The sequence below is a fragment of the Tiliqua scincoides genome, chromosome 5, assembly GCF_035046505.1.
Source record: "Tiliqua scincoides isolate rTilSci1 chromosome 5, rTilSci1.hap2, whole genome shotgun sequence".
Taxonomy (NCBI): Eukaryota; Metazoa; Chordata; class Lepidosauria; order Squamata; family Scincidae; genus Tiliqua; species Tiliqua scincoides.
Window position 1 is genome coordinate 92,851,346 of NC_089825.1, and position 20,067 is coordinate 92,871,412.

At 48.2% G+C, this 20,067-nt stretch overlaps 1 protein-coding gene and 1 pseudogene across 1 annotated transcript in view; both read right to left on the reverse strand.

Moving 5' to 3' along the window:
- Positions 1–20,067, reverse strand: part of SHANK1 (SH3 and multiple ankyrin repeat domains 1) — a 69,830-nt gene that overhangs the window by 14,464 nt on the left and 35,299 nt on the right. Inside the window, exons 14-20 of the mRNA XM_066627996.1 lie at positions 7,966–8,048; positions 5,692–5,816; positions 4,298–4,433; positions 3,686–3,769; positions 2,340–2,348; positions 1,871–1,894; positions 1,589–1,645 (exon numbers count right to left, since the gene is read on the reverse strand). Of these exons, the coding sequence (XP_066484093.1) occupies positions 1,589–1,645; positions 1,871–1,894; positions 2,340–2,348; positions 3,686–3,769; positions 4,298–4,433; positions 5,692–5,816; positions 7,966–8,048 (518 nt within the window). The remainder of the gene's footprint in view (positions 1–1,588; positions 1,646–1,870; positions 1,895–2,339; positions 2,349–3,685; positions 3,770–4,297; positions 4,434–5,691; positions 5,817–7,965; positions 8,049–20,067) is intronic.
- LOC136654754 (5S ribosomal RNA) lies at positions 1,023–1,139 on the reverse strand (annotated as a pseudogene).

The window sequence follows — 20,067 nt, forward strand, 5'->3', positions numbered from 1 at the left end:
GGCACAACAGACTGCTAGTGCTTGAACAAGTCCAACAGAAGCTGGGCGTACACCATTAGTGCTGTGCACTCAGCTTGTAATGGGTTCCCGTATGATGATTCTTGTCATCAGAAGCCCCTCTATTATGAATCTCAGTGCAAATGCACTGCATTCAGTGATAATGCAACTAAGATGACTGTTTGCACAGTGGCAGACCTCCCCAACCCTGTGCCCCGGGGCAAAGGTCCACAATGGTGCCCCCGTGGGATGCTGGCGCCCCCATGCGCAAATCCCCCCTAATTACCTGGAGTGCATGGTGCCTCACAAGTCTCAAAAACGTGTCAGGGAAGCCTCCTGAAGATTCCCCGACACTTTAAACTGTGCTTCCGGAAAACCGGAAGCACAGTTTCCAACCCCGTCAGGAGCCTCAGAGAGGCTTCCATGGGATCCTAAAGCTGTGTGAAGGTCTGCATCCGGGGCATTTGCCCCATCAAAAGAATGGGAGGTTCGCCACTGTGTTTGCATGTGCTTGCTTCCTCCTGAACTGTCTCTGTGTTCCTCTTCAGAGATGCTTGCAGTTCCCAGCACATGGCCAGCAGGAGAAACGATACAGCCAGCAGGAGAACATATGGCTTAACTGATAGAGCAAAGGTCAGAAGCCTTCTGGGGAGAGAATTGTAGGACTGGGCTGCCTGCTCTTAAGAGACACGTGTGTCCTTCAGAGTCCTACGGGGTAGGCACTAAGGGACCCCTCCCTCCTGCCACTGCTATCAGATGAACTAAATGCACTAAAAACATCAAGATGAAAAGATGCAAAGGCTTTGGTCCAGTATCTTTCATCTAAATTGTGGGGTGTTCAACCAGGTCCCTGATCTGCTGCTTTCTGCTAACCAACCAGAAAAAAAAATCCAATCTTTCCCCCCCCCCCCCAATTGGGCTAACTGCCAGAAAAGCAAAAAGCAAGCCTGCTCCCCCCCCCCCCCCATTTTAAACATGTATGTGGTTGTGGTTGGCAACCTTCAGTCTGGAAAGACTATGGTATAAGCCTACAGCACCCGGTATTCCCAGGCGGTCTCCCATCCAAGTACTAACCAGGCCTGACCCTGCTTAGCTTCCGAGATCAGATGGGATCGGGCATGTGCAGGGTAACAGTTGCTGACAAACATGTATGTAATTTTATGTGAATCAATAAATTTAATGCTGAGACTGCCAGTGCCATTCCCACCCAGGTACCAGAATGTTCAACTTCAAGAGCTGGCAATCCTAACCAAGGGGCTGCCCTCTGTTCTGTGCACCTTACCCCTACCTTCCATTTTCTCTTACAATAGATATGACTGTGTACACTCTAAAAAAAAAAACCACAAACCAAAATTCTGTGTCAAGGCAACCTCAATGCTGCACAAAAATGTCAAGTTCAGTGACCTATGCTGCACAGGCTATGCACATTATGCAACCCAGACACATCTGCATCAAATGTATGTTGCAAATGTCCTTGCATTGACGCATCAGGACCATTCCCAGCCCATGAAGCACTGCATCCCAGCTCCCTAACTTTTCACCTGACCCCTCCCACCTTCTGGCTGGCCAGCCAGGGTCTGCTTTTACTCACTTAAAGCCATCTGATAGACAGTCCGCTTCTTGTCAGTCCCCATCGCGGGATCATAATCTGCAGAGACGACAGGGGAGGCGGATAACAGGGGTGCAGAGGTGGGTTGGTAATGGTGCGTCAGGGAGGACTGGTTTGTGGAGCTGCGTGGGTGGGGTGGGGGGGTGGCAACAGCAGATGGGAGCATTGGTGGGAGAGTGCAGAGCAGGGTGGGGTAGGAGGCAATGAGAGATAAGCAGGTGGGTCAGTGTGTGCGTGGAGGGGGGAGGAATGTGTGACACTCACCTGCTTTCTTCTTCCATGGGGAGACTGAATGGTGGGAGGGAGATAGCAAGAGGGGAAGAAATTAGCACCTCCACTTCTGGGGGACAGATAACTGGGAAGGAGGCCTGAAAACCATTACACTATCATACTGGAGGAAATGCCATGACAACAGGAATCAGATTGGTGGAGGGAGAGAATCAAGGGGACAGAATTGGAGTGCTAAACTGGCTCTCACTATCCACAACTGGGGGTGTGGAGCAGTGACCTTTACAGCTGATAGCAGTGGAGAGTATCATACCAAGGATGCAGATGGTGAGATCTTCCTTAAGTAACAAGATGGCTCACAACAGCATAAAAACGATGGACATAAAGCCCTCTGCTTCCAATTCTGAGACATGGGAAGGGTGTGTGCTTGTCTGTAATCTAGACAACAGTTTCCCAATTACTGGGGAAATTCAAGGAATGGATAGAGAAAAGGGCATGAACTCACCTTTTTCGACTGCAATAGGTCAAGGGTTTGGGAGTCCCAGGCAGCAGAGGGTGGGCAAAAACAGAGAAGACGGAGACAGGAGAGAAGCGAGAAGGTATTACGCTTTCATACTCCTTCCGCAGTAATCAAAAAGCTGCAAGGTCTATATTTATTCACTGATACATACATTCCACATTTTGCACCCACCCCAGCCTCTCGTAGTTCTGCAATCAGAACAAAACAAGGATTTGGCATGCACAATTCAAAAGAAACATTGCTGAATTGCATTTCAAAAGAAACAGCTGACTGCATTTCAGCTGCAAAAATCAGGGTTAGCCAATCTTTGACTTTTATGGAGAATGTCAACTTTTGGTATTCAGCAAACCCTACGCTCATCCTCCAGCTATGACAACAAAATTGGGATTAAAAAACCAGTCTCGATTAGGTGAAAAAGATATGCCTGTCTGGATTTTTTGGTTGGAAAATATTACAGATTTTAGTACATGATTCCAGAGATGTAACAGCCAATTCAGACACTCAAAAGCCTTCTCCAGGTGATACAGCTCAACTGTATGGAACCCATCTTCTCTCGAGGTGGTGCTGCCGATGCAGAGGCCTCTGTAGGTCACACTTGCAAGCAACCAGCTCCCCTCTCTTCCATGGTCCTTGCTATCTCCACCGGCAGCAGAATGTTTGTGGATAGGTGGGGCATTTACTGGTAGTTGCAGCTGTACCTTTGGATGATGTGGGTCAGATTTTTTTTTTTTTTCATGCAAGGGAATCTCTAGGGCAGCTGAGGCATGTTTTTGTGGCAATGCTGAACCAGCCTCCAGTCACCTGGAACTGAAATCCCTGAAATACTTCAGTTAGAAAAGTCAAGTTCTAAAATAAATTACCCATGAGCACACTCCTAAGGAAATACAAGGTGCATCACACTGGAGAAAGATTCTGAATGTCTGACCCCAGCCTTGTTTGACATTTTGCACAAACTCTGTTTTAAGGCACAGGATGACATACATCTGAGTCATTTTGGAGCAAAACCAGAAGTACTATGGGGTGGACCAAAAAACAGTCAGCACATGAATAATAGCAAGGCGAAAAAGAAGCAGTAGTCAAAACTAGAACACGTCCTTTTTCCCTTGGACCACATAAAGTCACATGCATCAGCGGTATAATATCATACATGTACACATATGTGTACACACCAGTTCATTAGCACATGCTGGTCACTCTGTGCTTCTAGTGCAATGCACCCTCCCCTCCAGTAGAGGGTGCACAATACACATGAAAAGTCCACGATGAGGATTAGAGAGGACAATTTATCACATGACATCCGTGCAGAAAATGGAAACATGCTACATCCTTACCCATTTCCTCCAGCTCAGATGTCATGGATTTGGAGCGTAAGGAGATGGCCGGAGGGGGCAGTCGTCTTGCCTGCTGTGGCGCAGCTAGAGTTGAAAACAAGAAGTGGCTCTGTGGTTTTGCTTGACGAACCAAACTTGCATCCTCCAACATCTGCCATCAGACTCCATGCTAATCCAAAATAATTCTTGCCTCCCAGCCAACTTGGCCTCTGCTCAAATGCAGAAGAGCCCATTTGCCTCTCAGAGAGCCCAGAATACACATGCTAACCCACCCACTAGACAGCACCTACTGCAAAAAGTACTTAGATGGAGACTGTTAACTTACTTGCTATTCAGAGAGAGCAAGTTCTGTTTCCCAAGCCTATAAAATCTTCCAGTGATCCTTGCTTTTCTGCTTCTCAAATCCCTGAAACCACAAGGTGCTATTTCCCATTTAAAGGAATTACTCCTTCTCAGTTGCACCAGGCCCCATTCACTGCTTCGAAAATCTCAGGAGCAGAATCTCCCCATCTCCTCTGGTTGTGTCCCTTGGAGACTATATTACCCATCTAAAAGGTTCTCTGTCCCATCAGAGAACCAGAAGCAGCGTATAACCCAGAACGCACTGAGTACCTTTCTTCCTCATGGCCTCCTCCATCTCCGGGTTCCGTGTTACCATGACAACCTTTACCATCAGGTTGTTGCCGCCCTGCCGAATCATGTTGACAACCTGCCGGTGACCAACCTTCACCACATTCTGTCCATTTACCTGGAACAAAGCACTGATGGTAAAATTGCTGTTGGGGGGGGGGGGGAGCAATGCCCATACTGCTGTATTCCACCCCATATTGCCCCCAGAGACTCTTTTACTCGTGTGGTTTCTGCTGTTGCTGACATGAATCAATCTTCACACGTATCCCAGTGAGTAAATAGCGATATCATAACATTGGCACTCAAGGTCACGACTGGCAGGAAAATTCAGAACAGGCAAGAGAAAAATTCACGCAAAATCTAATGAAGTACAAATTCATCCTCCTTATCCATGGATTTGGGACCATGGATTTAATTTACAGTGAGTTCCGAACCCACAGTGGAGGGCTGGACCTGAGCTCCTGGACGTGATTGGTGGTGCTCTCCAGTCATGTCTGGGAGGGTTTCTGAGGCCCGTATGCGGCCTCTCGGGTCTCAGAACACCTCCAGATGCGACTGGAGAATATCTCCATTCGCATCCAGAGGTAATGTTGGATCCATCACGGATTCACTTATCCCTGGGTTTCAGTATCTGCAGGGGTATGGGAACTGATCCCCCGTGGATACCGAGGTCTGACTATAATGGATTTCACTGCCTCAAGAGGTGGTGATGCCACTGGCTTGGATGGCTTAAAAAAGGGATGAAACAAATTCAGAGCGAGAGAGGTCTACCAGTGGCTACTGGCTAAATAGAACCTCCACATTGAAATGCATTCTACTACTGAATATCAGGTGAATAACAGGAAGTCAAAGGTTATTTCCTTCATAGCCTGTCTGAAGATTTCCCAGAGGTATCTGGTTGGCCACTGTGGCAAACAGGACCCTAGATTAGACAGGCCTTCTGTCTGATCCAGCAGGATTTTTTTATGTTCTTCTTATGTTCTTTTCTTAAGACTGATTTGGACATGGAGGAGTGGGGGCTGGCAAAGCAGGACATACAGCCAGACACACATCTACAGTATGGACAGTTCAATCTAAAACCTAAACAGAGTATTTTTTAAAACCAAAATTTAAAAAGCCACTAAAGTGGTATAAAACACTGTCTGTTTCTAAAGCACACTGGACACATAAGGAAGTTGTAAAATGGGAGGGGGGAACGAAACCAAAACCCACCCAATGACATGGGATACATTTTGCAAGACGGTAGCCCCGTGCAGTTGCACAAGCAAGGATCTCGTATGCACCATGAGCTCTACTCATGCAACGTCTTATGTTGCAAGAGCTTGTGAAAAGGTCCAGAAGCAAGTGCTGAAGAGGCCAGACTGCCAAACCGTTACCTCAATGAGGAAATCTCCCATGCGGAGGCCTGCACGCCAAGCCACGCCTCCTTCATCCACTGACTCCAGATATTGTAGAGCAGGGAAGGCAGGGGTGGGTGTGAACTCTTCAATGGGGGTCTGCGCTGTAGGGGAGAGAGATGCGACAGTGACACTCCTGAAGTTAACTGCCTGTCAGGACTGACGTGATGGGGGCAGAGAGAAAAGGTGGCAGGGCAGCAGTGATGGGGTCACGTATTTTCCTGGGTAAAACATAGGGGGTTTTGAGCCAGGGCTCAAGCATTGATTAGCACTTGTCACCAAGGAAATTCCCAGGCCAAAGGAATCACCAGACTGATTTACTGCTGTGCTATAGTGCCACCTGCATAATGGCCAGATCTGGTAATGCTACTCATCCAGCTCAGACGACCCAAGGAACCATTAGGAGCCTGGCTGACTCTATCTTAACAGTTCCTTCAAATTTTACTAATCCGAGCAACTCTTCTGATTGGTAGCAACACTGACTTGCCTTGCTGAACATGGGATCATGATCACAAGCCTGTTTTCAACTATACATCATGGGCCTAGCCCTTCTACACTCATTCCCCTGATCTGGTACTTAGTCACCAGCTTGTCCTCAAGCGTGTCTTCTGCCTCCAGTTCTTGTCAATAGCCCAATCCTGAGCTTTTTAGTGCCAGCGGTATGAGTGTACTGCCAGCAGTGACATAGCTAAGGGAATTCAGGGGCTAGCAATTGCACTGGGCAATAAGCTTTAGGGGGGGAAACAAGCTGAGCTTGACACTAGTGGCCAAAATGGTGAAAATCTTGCTATGTACAAATAATACCATCAAAGGTAATTTAATGATGAATGCAATGAAACAAACTGCATTGGAATATCTGTACTCTATCAAAAGTTATGGCCAATTAACAAAAACATTATTTATTTACTTAATACCTTAAGTTTGATCTCGCCATGGAGGAGGGGCTACAAAATCTTCTTTGACCCTGTGTAGCAGATGCCTAAGCTATGTCACTGCCCCATTTTTCACTTTTTTAAAATTCTGGGTGTGACGTCACTTCCGGGGTATCATTTTGCACTCTGCACTGGGCTACACTCTCATTAGGTACACCACTGATTGACGGTGCTGGGTGTCACAAAACATGTCATAAGGCAGGTCAGCGGTACCCGGAGAGGAGGGGCCGTCCGTGCTGGGCCAGCACCAGTTGACACTGAGCCCTAGTGCTGCTTGGCAAGTCAGCGCTGCAGGGTACATGTAAAACACCCTTCTTACCCTGAGCACTAAGTATCCACAAGCAGTCCACATGCACATCTAGTATTAAATGAGCAGACCTTTAGGTCAAAGGCGTGCTTTCCACATGAGCCTACAGAACCTCTCACTTTGGGCACTACATAACTTTGGGCGCAATCCTAACCCACTTTCAAGCACTGACATAAGGGTAAAGCAACTTCAAGTTAAGGGAACAAACATTGCCATACCTTGAGGAGTTCTCCATGACTGCCCCCCAACTGCAGGATGCAGCACATGCCCCACTGGCACAGCTATGCCAGTGCTGGAAAGTTGGTTAGGATTGCGCCCTTTGGTTCTTTAGATTAATGGAAAACAAGGATCCAGATCACAGGTGGCACTGCACCCTAGAACAGTGTTTCTCAGACTGTGGGTCAGGGCCCACTAGGTGGGTCACGAGCCAGTTTCAGATGGGTCCCCATTCATTTCAATATTTTATTTTTAATATATTAGACTCGATGCTCCCATGGTATGTGACTGCATTTGGGGAAATGCAGACCTGTACTTTTAACAAGCTGCTATGTATATTCTTTTAACAATGATAGCCAATGGGACTTACTCCTGGGTAAGTGTGGGAAGGATTGCAGCCTAGGATTGTTGAAAATGTTCCTGCTTGATGATGTCACTTCTGGTGGGTCCTGACAGATTCTCATTCTAAAAAGTGGGTCCTGGTGCTAAATGTGTGAGAACCACTGCCCTAGAAAGCCAAATTCTCCATTTGAGCAATGGCAACCTTCTTTCCAGGAAGAATCTTCACACTTTATTCCCATCATCTTTTGCAAAGATGGGGAGGGTAATCACAACATGTTGGGCAGCAATTATATGCATTCCAAGACTGCACCAACATAGGCTCTAAAGTAGGGCAAAGGAGCAGTGTGTGGGTGCAATCTCTAGGGAGTAGACAGGCAGCGCAGACCTTTGCCACACAGCCAAGCTTGCTAGACCTGGCTTTGCATCTCAGAGTATGACAGTAACTCCCCCTCTCACCCTTGGCCCCTCTCAGCACAAAGCCAAATCCTTCATTGTCCTTCTTCTGCAGTAGCACTGTCTTCTCTTTAATGATGTAGTCACTGCAAAGGAAAGAGATGACAAGAGAAGACAGGTCAGTGGCCTGACACATTCCACAGGGAATTTCCAACTCAGGCTCTCTCCCAATGCATAACTTGCGCATAGTACACTGTTTCTGCACTAGTCACACTGCAAACATAGCACTGCTCATGCAGGGAATCTTCGGCCGTGCATCATGTTTGCACAACTTTGCTGGCTCCATGTTTCTCCTCTTCCCCATCCTGCAGAAAGCTCTGGCAGTGATAGCACGCACTGTAACAAAATCATCAACTGGACAAGGCAATGCGCTGTCAAGGTTCCGAAAGGGCATGCAGAGTGCAGTGCAGAGGGAACATAGCACTGCAAAGTGAGAAGACACTGCACTGGTCTCAGTGTTCTAAGTTCTAACACTGCAAATGCAAATATAAATCCTCCAATACAAATATGGGCACTGGAAGTCTAAAAGACAGTGCACAAACTCTGACTCCTTGAATTAGAGGGCAGTGTATTGGGCAAACATGCTACCCACTTAAAATACACTGTACAGGGTACATAATTAGGACTTTGGTAGTGCCCATATTGAGATCACAGCACACTGAGAGCTCTGCTGCAGCAAATCTAGTACGTAGCCAACGTAGCCAGCAAACATAGGAGACGCTGCACAAACACACACACTCCAGAATACAGTGCTCACTGCACACCTTGTACTGCAAGCAGCAGTTCCACAGCAGAAAGAGAACTTGCTGCACAGGACAAGAATTCTGCGACACAGAATAGCCCTGCTTACTGGCAATGCACCAGATTGGTAAAGGTTATGCTAAACAAACTGCACAGGCCCCAGTGCATTTGGAGCAAATTCAGGACAACAGCCCAGCAAATACAGAACACGCTGTTGTTTCCAGATACCGCTGAAGCAGTGTCACAATGCAACCCCCCTCCCATGCAAACAGATGTTGACTCTGGTTGCAGAAGTACAGCATTTATGCAACCTGCACAGTCCTTTGGCACTGCAAAGTCTGCACTTTTAGAGTGTTCTAAAACGGTTAAGTGCCGTGTTTGCTGTTCATGGAGACAGCACTGCAAACGAAGCATAAAACTGCATGAGGTCATATAGGATAGTCAACGGAACAGGCCAAACATTCTTGTAAGCTCCACTGGATGGTCTGAATTGGCACTGCAAAGAGCAACACTTCCTGGGCGCAACGAGTGCACAAAACAAACTGATGGGGGGGGGGGAAAGGTAGTAGACTCAAGCTGAGTGCCTGGCAAGCCCACCATGCTAGTCAATAGCCATAGGCTCAACCATGTTGCCACTAACAAAGTTGTGTTGGCATTAGTCTGAGTTCTCAAATGTGACTCCCTCCAGCATGAATCCCAGCATCTGCTTATGCATTAAGGATACCATTGCATTAGATCTATATACAGCTCTCCCTACAGCAGGCCGGTACAACTTAGGACTAGTCAAGCCAAACACAGCCATGTGTCAGGACTTTATAAATCTTGCTCCTTTTTTGCCTGTCTGGGACTATAAATCCCCAGGTCGGGTATGAAGACATGTGAGGCAGTTACCTTGCTGAAGCTGAGAGATCTGGGTCCTCTGGCCAGTGCCCAGATGGAAGATTGCCTGGAAATGCCAGGTACACTGCCTAGAGTTCCAGCGTGGGAGACAGGTGGGATACAACACAAATATATAAGCAGACTTGGGTGTGTGTTCCAAGCATCTGGAAGGCCACAGCACACAGTGGATGGGCTGGGTTTGTTTGGTGGGTCACAAGTTGCACAGTCTGCCCTATGCAATGATACTTGAATCAGTAGTAGGACTAGCTTAGCGCATAATAGACATCAAATGCCAACTGTGTAAGCGAGAGACAGAGAAAGAAAAGGGAGGCCTACACAGCTCCTACCTGACACACTTGGGTACATCAAAAATGAGGTGGCCCAAACTATCTGTAACACATTTGCCTGCAGATGAACACATGTGTGAGAACACTACAACCACACCCATTAACAGTAACGGGAGAAGACCTCCAGGACACAGAACACATGTGCCAAATGAACATTCACCATGCCATAGAAAGCAAAAATCATGAGTGAAGATGTATACCCAAGTGTGTACAAACTTAGCTCTCGTAAAGCATAAGAGCAAAAGAAGAGCCCCGCTGGATCAGGCCAAAGGGCCCATCTAGTCCAGCTTCCTGTATCTCACAGAAGCCCACCAGATGCCTCAGGGAACACACAAGACAACAAGATACTTGCATCTTTTTGCCTTTCCCTTTACCTGGCCTTCTGAGGTAACCTGTAAATCCTGTAAAACCGGGAGGTTGCACAAACCCATCTCTGCTTGTAACTTACGATGGACTTTTCTTCTAGAAATCTGTCCAACATTGGATTGGATTCACATGAATCCAGTCTTTCTATTGCCAAAACACCAGTGGCATAAGCAAAAGAACACACACATTCCAGTTCTCTGGACAAGGTTTTCCTGAGGACCAACTGGGACAGAAAGGACTATCATGCATCTAGGTTGGGTTCAACACCTGCACTTTGTGCTTCCATAGGAAGGGAGGCAGAACCAACCAATACCTTGCAATGGCTCCAGGCAGCTTTACAATGAACCTGGGAGATTCTGATGGCCGGCTAAACTTGGAAGGAGAAAGTGGGGATGGAGAAGCACCCCCCATTTGCTCCAGGTCACACCTGCTAGAGGGAGGGAACTTGCCACAAGACTGCTAATGTAGTAGATGAGAGAGGGGGAAGCTGTGTGTCTACAGTTGCAAGGAAGTCAGTGACATTGCTTTTAAAAACAAACCTCTCTGCCTCCACACTTCAGAATCTGAAGCCAACAACTCTACAACTGAGGGACCAGCTTTTTCTTTACAAGGGAGTCCTTCATGTGATTCTTGTACAAAAACCCATGGCTAAGGAAGACATTGAAAACATCCCTTTTCTGGTTCCAAACCTCAAGGGCCCAGTCTGGAACAGCACTAAAACAACTTCACATGTGCTGCAGTGTTGAAAACTGCAGCTAACTGCTAAGGAATTTGGAACCTCTATTTTTTAATTATTTTGAAAAGTGGATACCTTATTTCATGAGAGACATCTGCAGAAATTGGCTAATATCGTCAAAGGTTAATATGCATGTATTATAAATATGAAGATGTGCAGATGCATACATTTCATGCTCAAATATTCACATGTCAAAGATGCACATATTCACATGTCAATATTCACATGCCAATTCATGTACCAGCACAGGCAGTAATTTACAGAAGAGGTGATGCTTATGTGGGAATATGTGCTTGAGAGGATGCACGCAAACATGTATATTTGCATGCAGTTATTTATATAAACCTTTACATGAATGCAAAGTCACACATGAAAAATTCACAGTTAAATGTACTTTGAGTAGACCCATGCAAAAACCTGCACGCAACAGACTGCTGCAGATTCATAACTGCACATGCAAAACATATGTTGCACATACCTATCCCATCACGTGCACAACATGTAGAAAGCATACCAAAGATAATTGAATATCCATGCACACACATGAACATAAATACTCTTCTCACACACACTGTATAAACAGGTTGTCACCCATTTGCTTGCCCATACTTGAGCACCCAATACAAGGAAGTGTCTTGTGCATCTTACAAGATTTAGTGCACCATGCTCCACAGACTTGCTGCCCAGACTCTGAGATCCTATCATGAAGGATAAAGCACTCTCCAATCCACAACACAGGTGTGTCTTTACTCTTGTGACGGCTGTGCATGTATAAACAGGCACAATGCAGAAATGCACGCAGGAGGGGCACATGCACACGTATACAATGCTTTCCCTTCCTGAAACCCTCTCAGCCACCATCAGTGCTAAAAGGGACAGCGCAACCGAATCAGACAGCAGCCATAACCAATAGCGAAGCCGTATGCAGTGGATGGCGCCCAATACATGCCCAAGCAGAGACACACACCCACAGACGTACATATACACTCATGAACAGATGCATCCACTACTAATTCCAAACCAAACACGCCAGAGTCCATACCCTCGAGAGGTCTGCACACTCGGTGCACACAAACCATTCCCAGAGAGAAACACACACATAGGCTTTCGGTGGCAGCGCATACCTACAGACACAGATCCAATGCTCAGAGATGTAAGCGGGTCCTCAAGCCATACAAACCCAGCATCACTGTGGCTTGGCATGCAGAGATTCATGTTCACACACACAGGTCTCTCTCTCTCTTTCACTCACTCACACACACACACACACACACAGAGGCACTGAGCAGCCACTCAGCCTGCACCCTCAGCACCCCCACTGACGCAAGCCCCAAAACCTCTCTCCAAACACACACACCTCTCCACAAGAGGCATGCCATGTCCCCACAGCGGGCGCGCGATGGCTCTCTCTCTCTCACACACACACACACACACCATCCCTACCTCATCTCTCTCGCAAGCCCCTCCGCTCCGTCACACACAGCCAGCATCGTGCCCCCCGCGGCTCCCGGTGGCCACCCATCCATGCACCCGGGCGGGAGCGCGCAGGGCTGGACGGCCGGGTGCATGCATGCATGGCCAGGGGGGCGGCGTGCGCGGGAGAGGGAGAGCCGGCGGCGGCGGCGGCAGCATGAATGGCGGGCGGGCGTGAATGGGCTGCGGAGGGAGGGAGGCGAGGGATGAATGGGGAGCGCTGGGCGAGGGGCTGCGCCTGCATGAATGAACGGGCTGCTGCTGCGCGCGGGGGCCCTGCAGCGGCGCTCTGCTCCTCTCCTCTCCTCCTCCGCCCGTACCTGTAGATGTACCAGACGCTCCGGCGCCGGGGCCCCAGGGCCGGCCAGCTGGACGACAGGGCCGGCTGCGGCTGCTGCTGGGGGCTCCCGTCGTAGCGGGCCATGGCGCCGCCGCCGCCGCCGCCGATCGCGGGCTCTCGGCCGCCGCTAGCGCCGCCACCGCGGGGCCCAGCCACATTCTAGGGGTGCGCGGGGGGCGCAGCGGCGGCAGGGCTGCAGCATCCTCACATCATGGCACCGCGGGAGGAGGGGGGGAGGAGGAGGAGGAGGCGGGGGGGGCAGGCAGGCCGGCCGGCCTGGTTCCCTGGCAGCCGGAGCCCACCAGTCCAACGCCGCCGCCGGAGCGAGCGGGAGAGCGCACGCCGACCAGCCGGCACGCTTGCTTAACCCCTTGCGCACAGGAGCACTCGGCGGTGCCGCGGCGCTGCAGGGAGCGGGCTGGAGGGCTGGCTGCATGGCCCAAGCGGCTCAGCTTCCTGCCATGGTGGCGAAGGAGAGGGTGTCCCTGAGCATGTGCAGAGCGCCTCGCAGCGGGCAGCGCGCAGTGGGGCGCGCGCACACAGAGACACGGAAGAAGGCATGACTTTCCCACTTCTTGCTTCCTCCCCCCCTCTTGAGAATTCAAGGCCCAAATCCTAAACATCCATGACTGGCCTGCCCAAGTGGCTCGGCTTCTTGACATGGTGGGGTATGTCCCTGAGCATGTGCAGAGAGCCTTGCAGTGGGTAGCAGCGATCAGCACGCAATGGGGTGTGCACACACAGTCACAGAAGAAGACATGACTTTTCCACTTCTCCCCCCCCCCTTTTGAGAAACTGAGGCCTAAATCCTAACCATCTATGAGTGGCTGGCCCAAGTGGCTTGACTTCTTGCCATGGTGGGGAAGGAGAGTGTGTCTCTGAGCATGTGCAGAGCGCCTTGTAGTGGGCAGCTGCAATCAGAGCGCAATTGTGTGCCCACAGACATAGAAGGCATGACTTTTCCACTTCTTACCCCCCACCCCCGGTCATCTTTTGAGAAATTGAGGCCCAAATCCTAACCATGGCTGGCTGGCCTAAGTGGTTCAGCTTCTTGACATGGTGGGGGAAGGAGCGGGGTGTCCCTGAGCATGTGCAGAGTGCCTCACAGCGGGTAACTGCAATCAGAGTGCAATGGGGCACATGCATATACACACATAGACACAGAACAAGACTTGACTTTTGCACTTCTCCGCCCCCTCCATCTTTTGAGAAATTGATGCCCAAATCCTAACCAACTTTCCAGCACTAATATAGCTGTGGCAGGGGGCATGTGCTGCATCCTGCAGTTGGGTAGCAGTCATGGAGGCTTCCTCAAGGAAAGGGAATGGTTGTTGCCGTAACTTGGAGTTGCATTGCCCTTACCTTGGTGCTGGAAAGTTGGTTAGGATTGCGCCTCGAGGCTGCAATCCTATACACACTTTCCTGGGAGTAAGCCTAATTGATTACAATGGGACTTGCTTCTGAGTAGACAGGCATAGGATTGGGCTGTAAGAACCCAATCCTATCCAACTTTCCAGAGCTGAGGCAGCCATGCCAATGGGACTTGCTCTGCATCTTGCATTGGGGAGGGGGGGGCAGTCACAGAGGTCTCCTCAAGGTAAGGGAACATATGTTCCCTTACCTGGGGGATGCACTGTGGTTGCATCAGCACTGGAAAGTTGGATAGAATTTATCCCTGTTATAAGAGGTGTGCATTGCTCCCCCATACCCACACTGAGCAATGCATTTCACCCTCCTCCTTCAGATAGACAGTTCCATTTCCTGGATATTTGACCAGCATCTTATCACTACACTAGAAAAGAAAGATGGAAGGAAGTATTCCACACAATGCATGATAATGATAATAATAATTATTATTTTTGAAATGTGCTACTGCAAGGTATGGTGATAACCACTGATTTAAAAAAGATTAGAGATATTTTTGAGGAATTCACAGTTATTAGCCATGATAGTGATAGTGATCTTAAGGCCCTGAGTCAGCACACCACAACATATCACGTGTGGGGAGCAAACAGGAGACCAGGGCTTCTGTCTTCCTGCCCTGCTTGTGGCCTTCTGGAAGCCATCTGGCTAGTTACTGAGAGAAAGCAGATGTTGCACAAGGTGACCCTTTGGCCTCAGCCAGGAGGGCTCTTCTTACAAGACATCCCTGTGGAGGAAACAGCACCGGAAATGGATGCCTCTCTCTACTCCACACATTAAAAACACCAACATCATAATCATTTTATTTTAACAGCTAAGCACAAGGTCTATTTTATTTCTAAGGATAATGTTTCTGGCTGAATGATCCCTGCAACTCAGTCATTCATCCAGTGGCCCTGGGATCACTGTATAAATAGGCTTTCTCATCCCAGAGGTGAGGATTTTTGGTGCTGGGTGAATGATCTCTTTAATGACCAAACAAGAGCAGCCGCTTAAGGAGATGGAACTACTTCTGGAACTGGGGCAGCTGTTTCAAGCCTGGTCTAGTCCCACCTTGTCTAGCGGCACTTCTCCAAACAGCTGCCCCAGTTCCAGAAGTAGTTTCATCTCAGGGCAGTCCAGCATGTGAAATTGCCACGGTGACATTTTTTTTCCTCCTAGCAAGTAATGTGTTGGCAGCTTGTCAAAAATCTGGGGACATCAGAGCTCATATACAAAGCAGCCTTCTCCAGAGTCAGACCCACCTGCCCATCTAGTTGAATACTGCCTGAAAAGAATTTCTTTCAGTTGACATCACAGAGAGTTTTGCACAAGTTGGTGTTCTGTCTCCCAGTTATAAGGCCACAAATGACTAATAAAAGGACTGTGGATTACTAACTTGAATGGACTTGTGTGCAAGGGAGAGTAAGAGTTCATCTTTACATCCATTCTGACATTGGTTGTTGCTTTCTGGGTCCAGAAATTAGGAGAGGAGAAAACAGGAGAGATTTCTACTTTTCTATATTAAAGACAAAGAGCTCAATCCCATGCATGTCTACTTGGAAGTAAGTCCCACTAGAGTAAATGGGGCTTACTTCCAGGAAAGTGTGGATAGGATTGGGCTGAAAGACACTGCTATTCAGAATGTGCAGAAGATTTTAACAGGCAGGTACTGGGTTCAAAGATCAAAGTGAGTGATTCAGCCAATGCAACTGTTTTCTGTGACCAGATCATGGTCCTAAATGCATTTAACTGGGAACAAGCCCTCCAAGTATAGTTGCTGTTACGTATAACTGATAAATTAGGCCCTCTCAGTGGTTTTTGACTGGTGTGGAATACATTCCTACAGCCAGGCTTGTATGTGTGAAAAGACAGCTGTTGATCTATATACAACCCTGTGGTGCACACATTTACATGCCTGTATGTAACAGGCACAAAAATACAAGGTAATTAATGTATGCCCAGTCTCCTGAGGTCACTTGGGTGCATGCTCACACACACAGAATCCACATCACCATTTATAACACGCATCTCACATACAGTCAAACTACATGTTACATGCAAATGAGTGCAACAAGTTCTGGTAGTTGTTTTAACCCATCTTTGCCCACAGATGTATACATTTGATCCCTGTTGTGTATATGCAACATTGTGCAGAAATGGTTTTTAAAAAATTAAAAAGAGCTGGGGGGGGGATTCTGAACAGAGAAGCTGTTGGAGGAAGAGGACCTTGGTCAATTTTCTACTTTGAATCACACCTCCCCGTTCCAAACTGCTTTTCTCCCTGCAGGATTCCATATGTCTGGCCTCCATGAATTTAGACATATCACAATACCTTGCACATTCGTCTGGTTAGGAACCAGCGCGTGGATGAAAGTCAAGTATGGATGAATGACAAAGCACAGCCTTATTTAGCCTGGAAATCTATTTTGGCCAGTGAAAAAACATAAATAAATAACTATATAACACATGCAAATGTGTGCAAAACCGAAATAAGCAAAAACAAAGGAAAAATTAACATAAGAACTTAAATGGACGCTGTGGAAATTTGAATGAAATTGGATCAAAGAGGAAAATGTGGATGAAATTTTAAATGTGATTATAATGGAAAACAGCAGAAAGAGCAAAGCAATGAAAGTCAAGATATTGCTGTACTTTCAAGTAGCAGCTAGAGGTGATTCCTACAAGGTCAATCGGAGTCTACCCATGTGAAACTAAACTGCCTGTCTCTAATGTAACATGGGAACTGGCAGCAACTGCCGCAGTATAGAACTATTCAGCCATCTGGCTGAATAAATGGGACAAAATATTCAAGTGTGTGCAAGACTTCGTTCTTCCTCTCACATACTCAGCCAATGTTCCACAACCTCTTGGGTACACTACTAAAGTAACAGTCCACCGCCCTTTGTACAGTATCGCACCCAAACCCGCCTGAACACTGTATCAATCTGTCTGCTTACTTCTCTGGCACACACACACTACAGTTCTGGCACACATACACACACACTGCACCTCACTTCAGTTCTAATATTTGTCCTTGTTACAACTTATTTTCCTGAGTTCAGGGTCAGAGATTTCTTTCCGCATTGCTGGGTGAACCAGATTCTAGCAATAGGTTCCCACTCCCAATTATGGCCCCATCACAGAGGCAGGTCAAGGCAGCTAAAGAGAAATGGGTCAATATTGGCAAAGGGGAAGATGCATTCTGATGCTCCCTTTGCTGTAACCCTTCACCCCCAAAGCAATCATGTCCTGGCATCACACCCCTCTGTTTTAGATCCTGCCCCACTCACCCAGCCACATCGGGGCCCATGGTGCTGCCCAACTGGTTCACATGGCGGCTGGCACCCCGGCATGTCCCATCTTCATCAGTTGGCTGGGAATAAAGGTCCCTCTGCCCTGAGGGATTCTGGGTCTTTTCAGCCGCTTAGTGCCAAGAACTCTCAGCAGGAACCATACAAGCTCTGTGATGTGAAGCAGGAGAGGGTGACGGGTATGCAGACTCCCACAGTGCCGCAAACAAGAGGTCTGGCTCTAGTGCTCCCCTTTCTGGATTCCAAGCCAGCCCAGTTCAGGAAGCTCTGCCTGCTTGCGAAGCTCAAGGACATTTACTGACTGCACAGAATGCAGCACAGTGCAAATCGGAGCATCAGAGACACACAAGCCTGGAATAACTGGGTCCGCTGGGGAAGGAGAGTCAAATAAAAGGATCCAGGACGGGCAGGCGGGCGGGGGAACTCAGGCTGAGCTGTGGAGGACAGTGGTTTTGGAATTGAGGGTCACTGGCAGGAACCCAAGGAATACAATGGAGGGAAAGGGGCAGATCATATCTGAAAGTTGAACTCTGGGGTGCAAAGCCAGCCTAATTTACTCCATGGCATGTGAATCACAAAGGAGGGCAGAACTGGCAGTACTGGGCGAGGCTGAGGTTGGGAGCCAAAATTTCACAGAGAAGCGGGACATGGGCTAGAGTTATCAGTGGGGAGATGAGTGGAGACACATAGTTTGGGTCTATATGGAAGACATTGGCAAGGGGCAAAAAGCATCAGGGGCTTGGGGATAGAGTCCAGGTTAAGGGATACTGCAGTAAAGATACATGTCTCATTACTGGAGCCATTTCTCTTTCAGTCTTTGTGCAGCCAAAAGAAGCGGAAAGAGTGAAATGGTGCCAACAGCCAGTGGGTGTGAGACAGCAAGATGCCTGAGAAAGTCTGAGAAAATGCCCAGGCTGCCAGCATTGCTGGGATAGCTTGGATGGCTTCTTAAAAGGATTAGACACATTTGTGGAGGGCCTATCAATGGTTATTACATCTAGACAACATATATGAAGCCTGTTCCAGACGGTGAACCAGCATGGTGAGAGTAGCAGATTGAACCTGGGTTAACCTGAGTTCAAATCCCTACATAGCCGTGATGCTCACAGGTGATTTTGGGCTTGCTCCTACCTCAAAGGGATATTGGTAATGATGAAATGGAAGGCGGGAGAGCCTTGCATGCCATCCTGAGCTCACCCTCCTATTGCTGCAGAAAGAGATGGTAGAGTGTGGCTGTACCACACTTCAGGCTGCAAGGAGGAAATGAATTTTTGAGTGCTCCAACATCAAAAGAACTCCCTGCAAGTCAAACAACAATTAGCAACAGGGAGAAAGGGTCTAGCCCAGCTTGCTCCCTGCTGTGCTGGTTTTCTGCTTGCAGTGAAATGTTTGCAGAGAGTATCTAAAAATGTGGTTCCCCCTTTCCACACCTGCTGTGTGAATTGGTACAAACCATTCAGCTGCATCAGAACCCTCATTCTGCTCTGTGTGGAGTTTGAATCTGAATAATACTGCCTGAGAGAATCCGCAATGCCCAAAGAAAGGAAGAAGGGCTCTTTGATTTGCTAAAGTGTATTCCAGGGCATTGGGGGGGATGGCAGGGGAAATGGTAGTGGTGAAGGACTTGAGGTTTGAAAGGGGGGGGGGAGATTGCAAAGACAGCATTACCAGGGTACTTGTGATGCAAATAGATTTGCTCTGGCTGGTAGGGGGAGTCAGGTTTCCTGGGGGGGATTGGGAAGGGGTGTTCATGGCTGCCTTAAGATGTCCCAGTGCCTGAGGCAATGTGCCAGTACTGTTCCCCTTACCTGGCAGCATGCCAAACAATGCCACCTGTATCCCTCTCCCAAGATTCAATGCTGTAGTGACTAGTCCACCACTCTCCATTCTTCCTCTTCTGGGATGTTCCCCACTTTTATTTAACCCATGGAGTGAAAGGAAGAGCAGCAATAAAGATGGGTGGGTGGAGGCAGGTACCCCTGTCAACCTGCTGCCTGAGGTGACCATCTCAGCAAGCTTCATGGACAGGCCAGCCCTGAGGGAATGCACTACAGGAGAAACCCAGGGCTCTTGAATGAGATGTCAAGAGATTTGAGAGCCAGGATGGTTCAGGAGTGGGACTTAGACCTGAAAGATCCAGGTTTCAAATTTCCACTCAGCCATGAAGCTCCCTGGGTGACCTTGCGCCAGTCACTACTTCTCAGTCTCACCTACCTACCTCAGTGGGTTGTTGTGAGCAATAGAAGAGGGAAGGAACCATATACTCCTTGGGGGAAGGGCAATATAAAAATGTGGGAAATAAATAAAATTTGTGTAGAAGGCTAGAAGCCATGATTCTTGGGATTCTCCCTCTAAGTTTGGGAACATAGCTCGGAGAGCACAAGGCTAAAATCTCACCTCACTAGATGGCCTCGGGACAAGTCATTGGCTCTGGTCCCCATCTATCTCCCAGGTTTCTTGAGAGGCTAATCAAGGTAAAGATAATAAAGCACTTCATACATTGTAAGT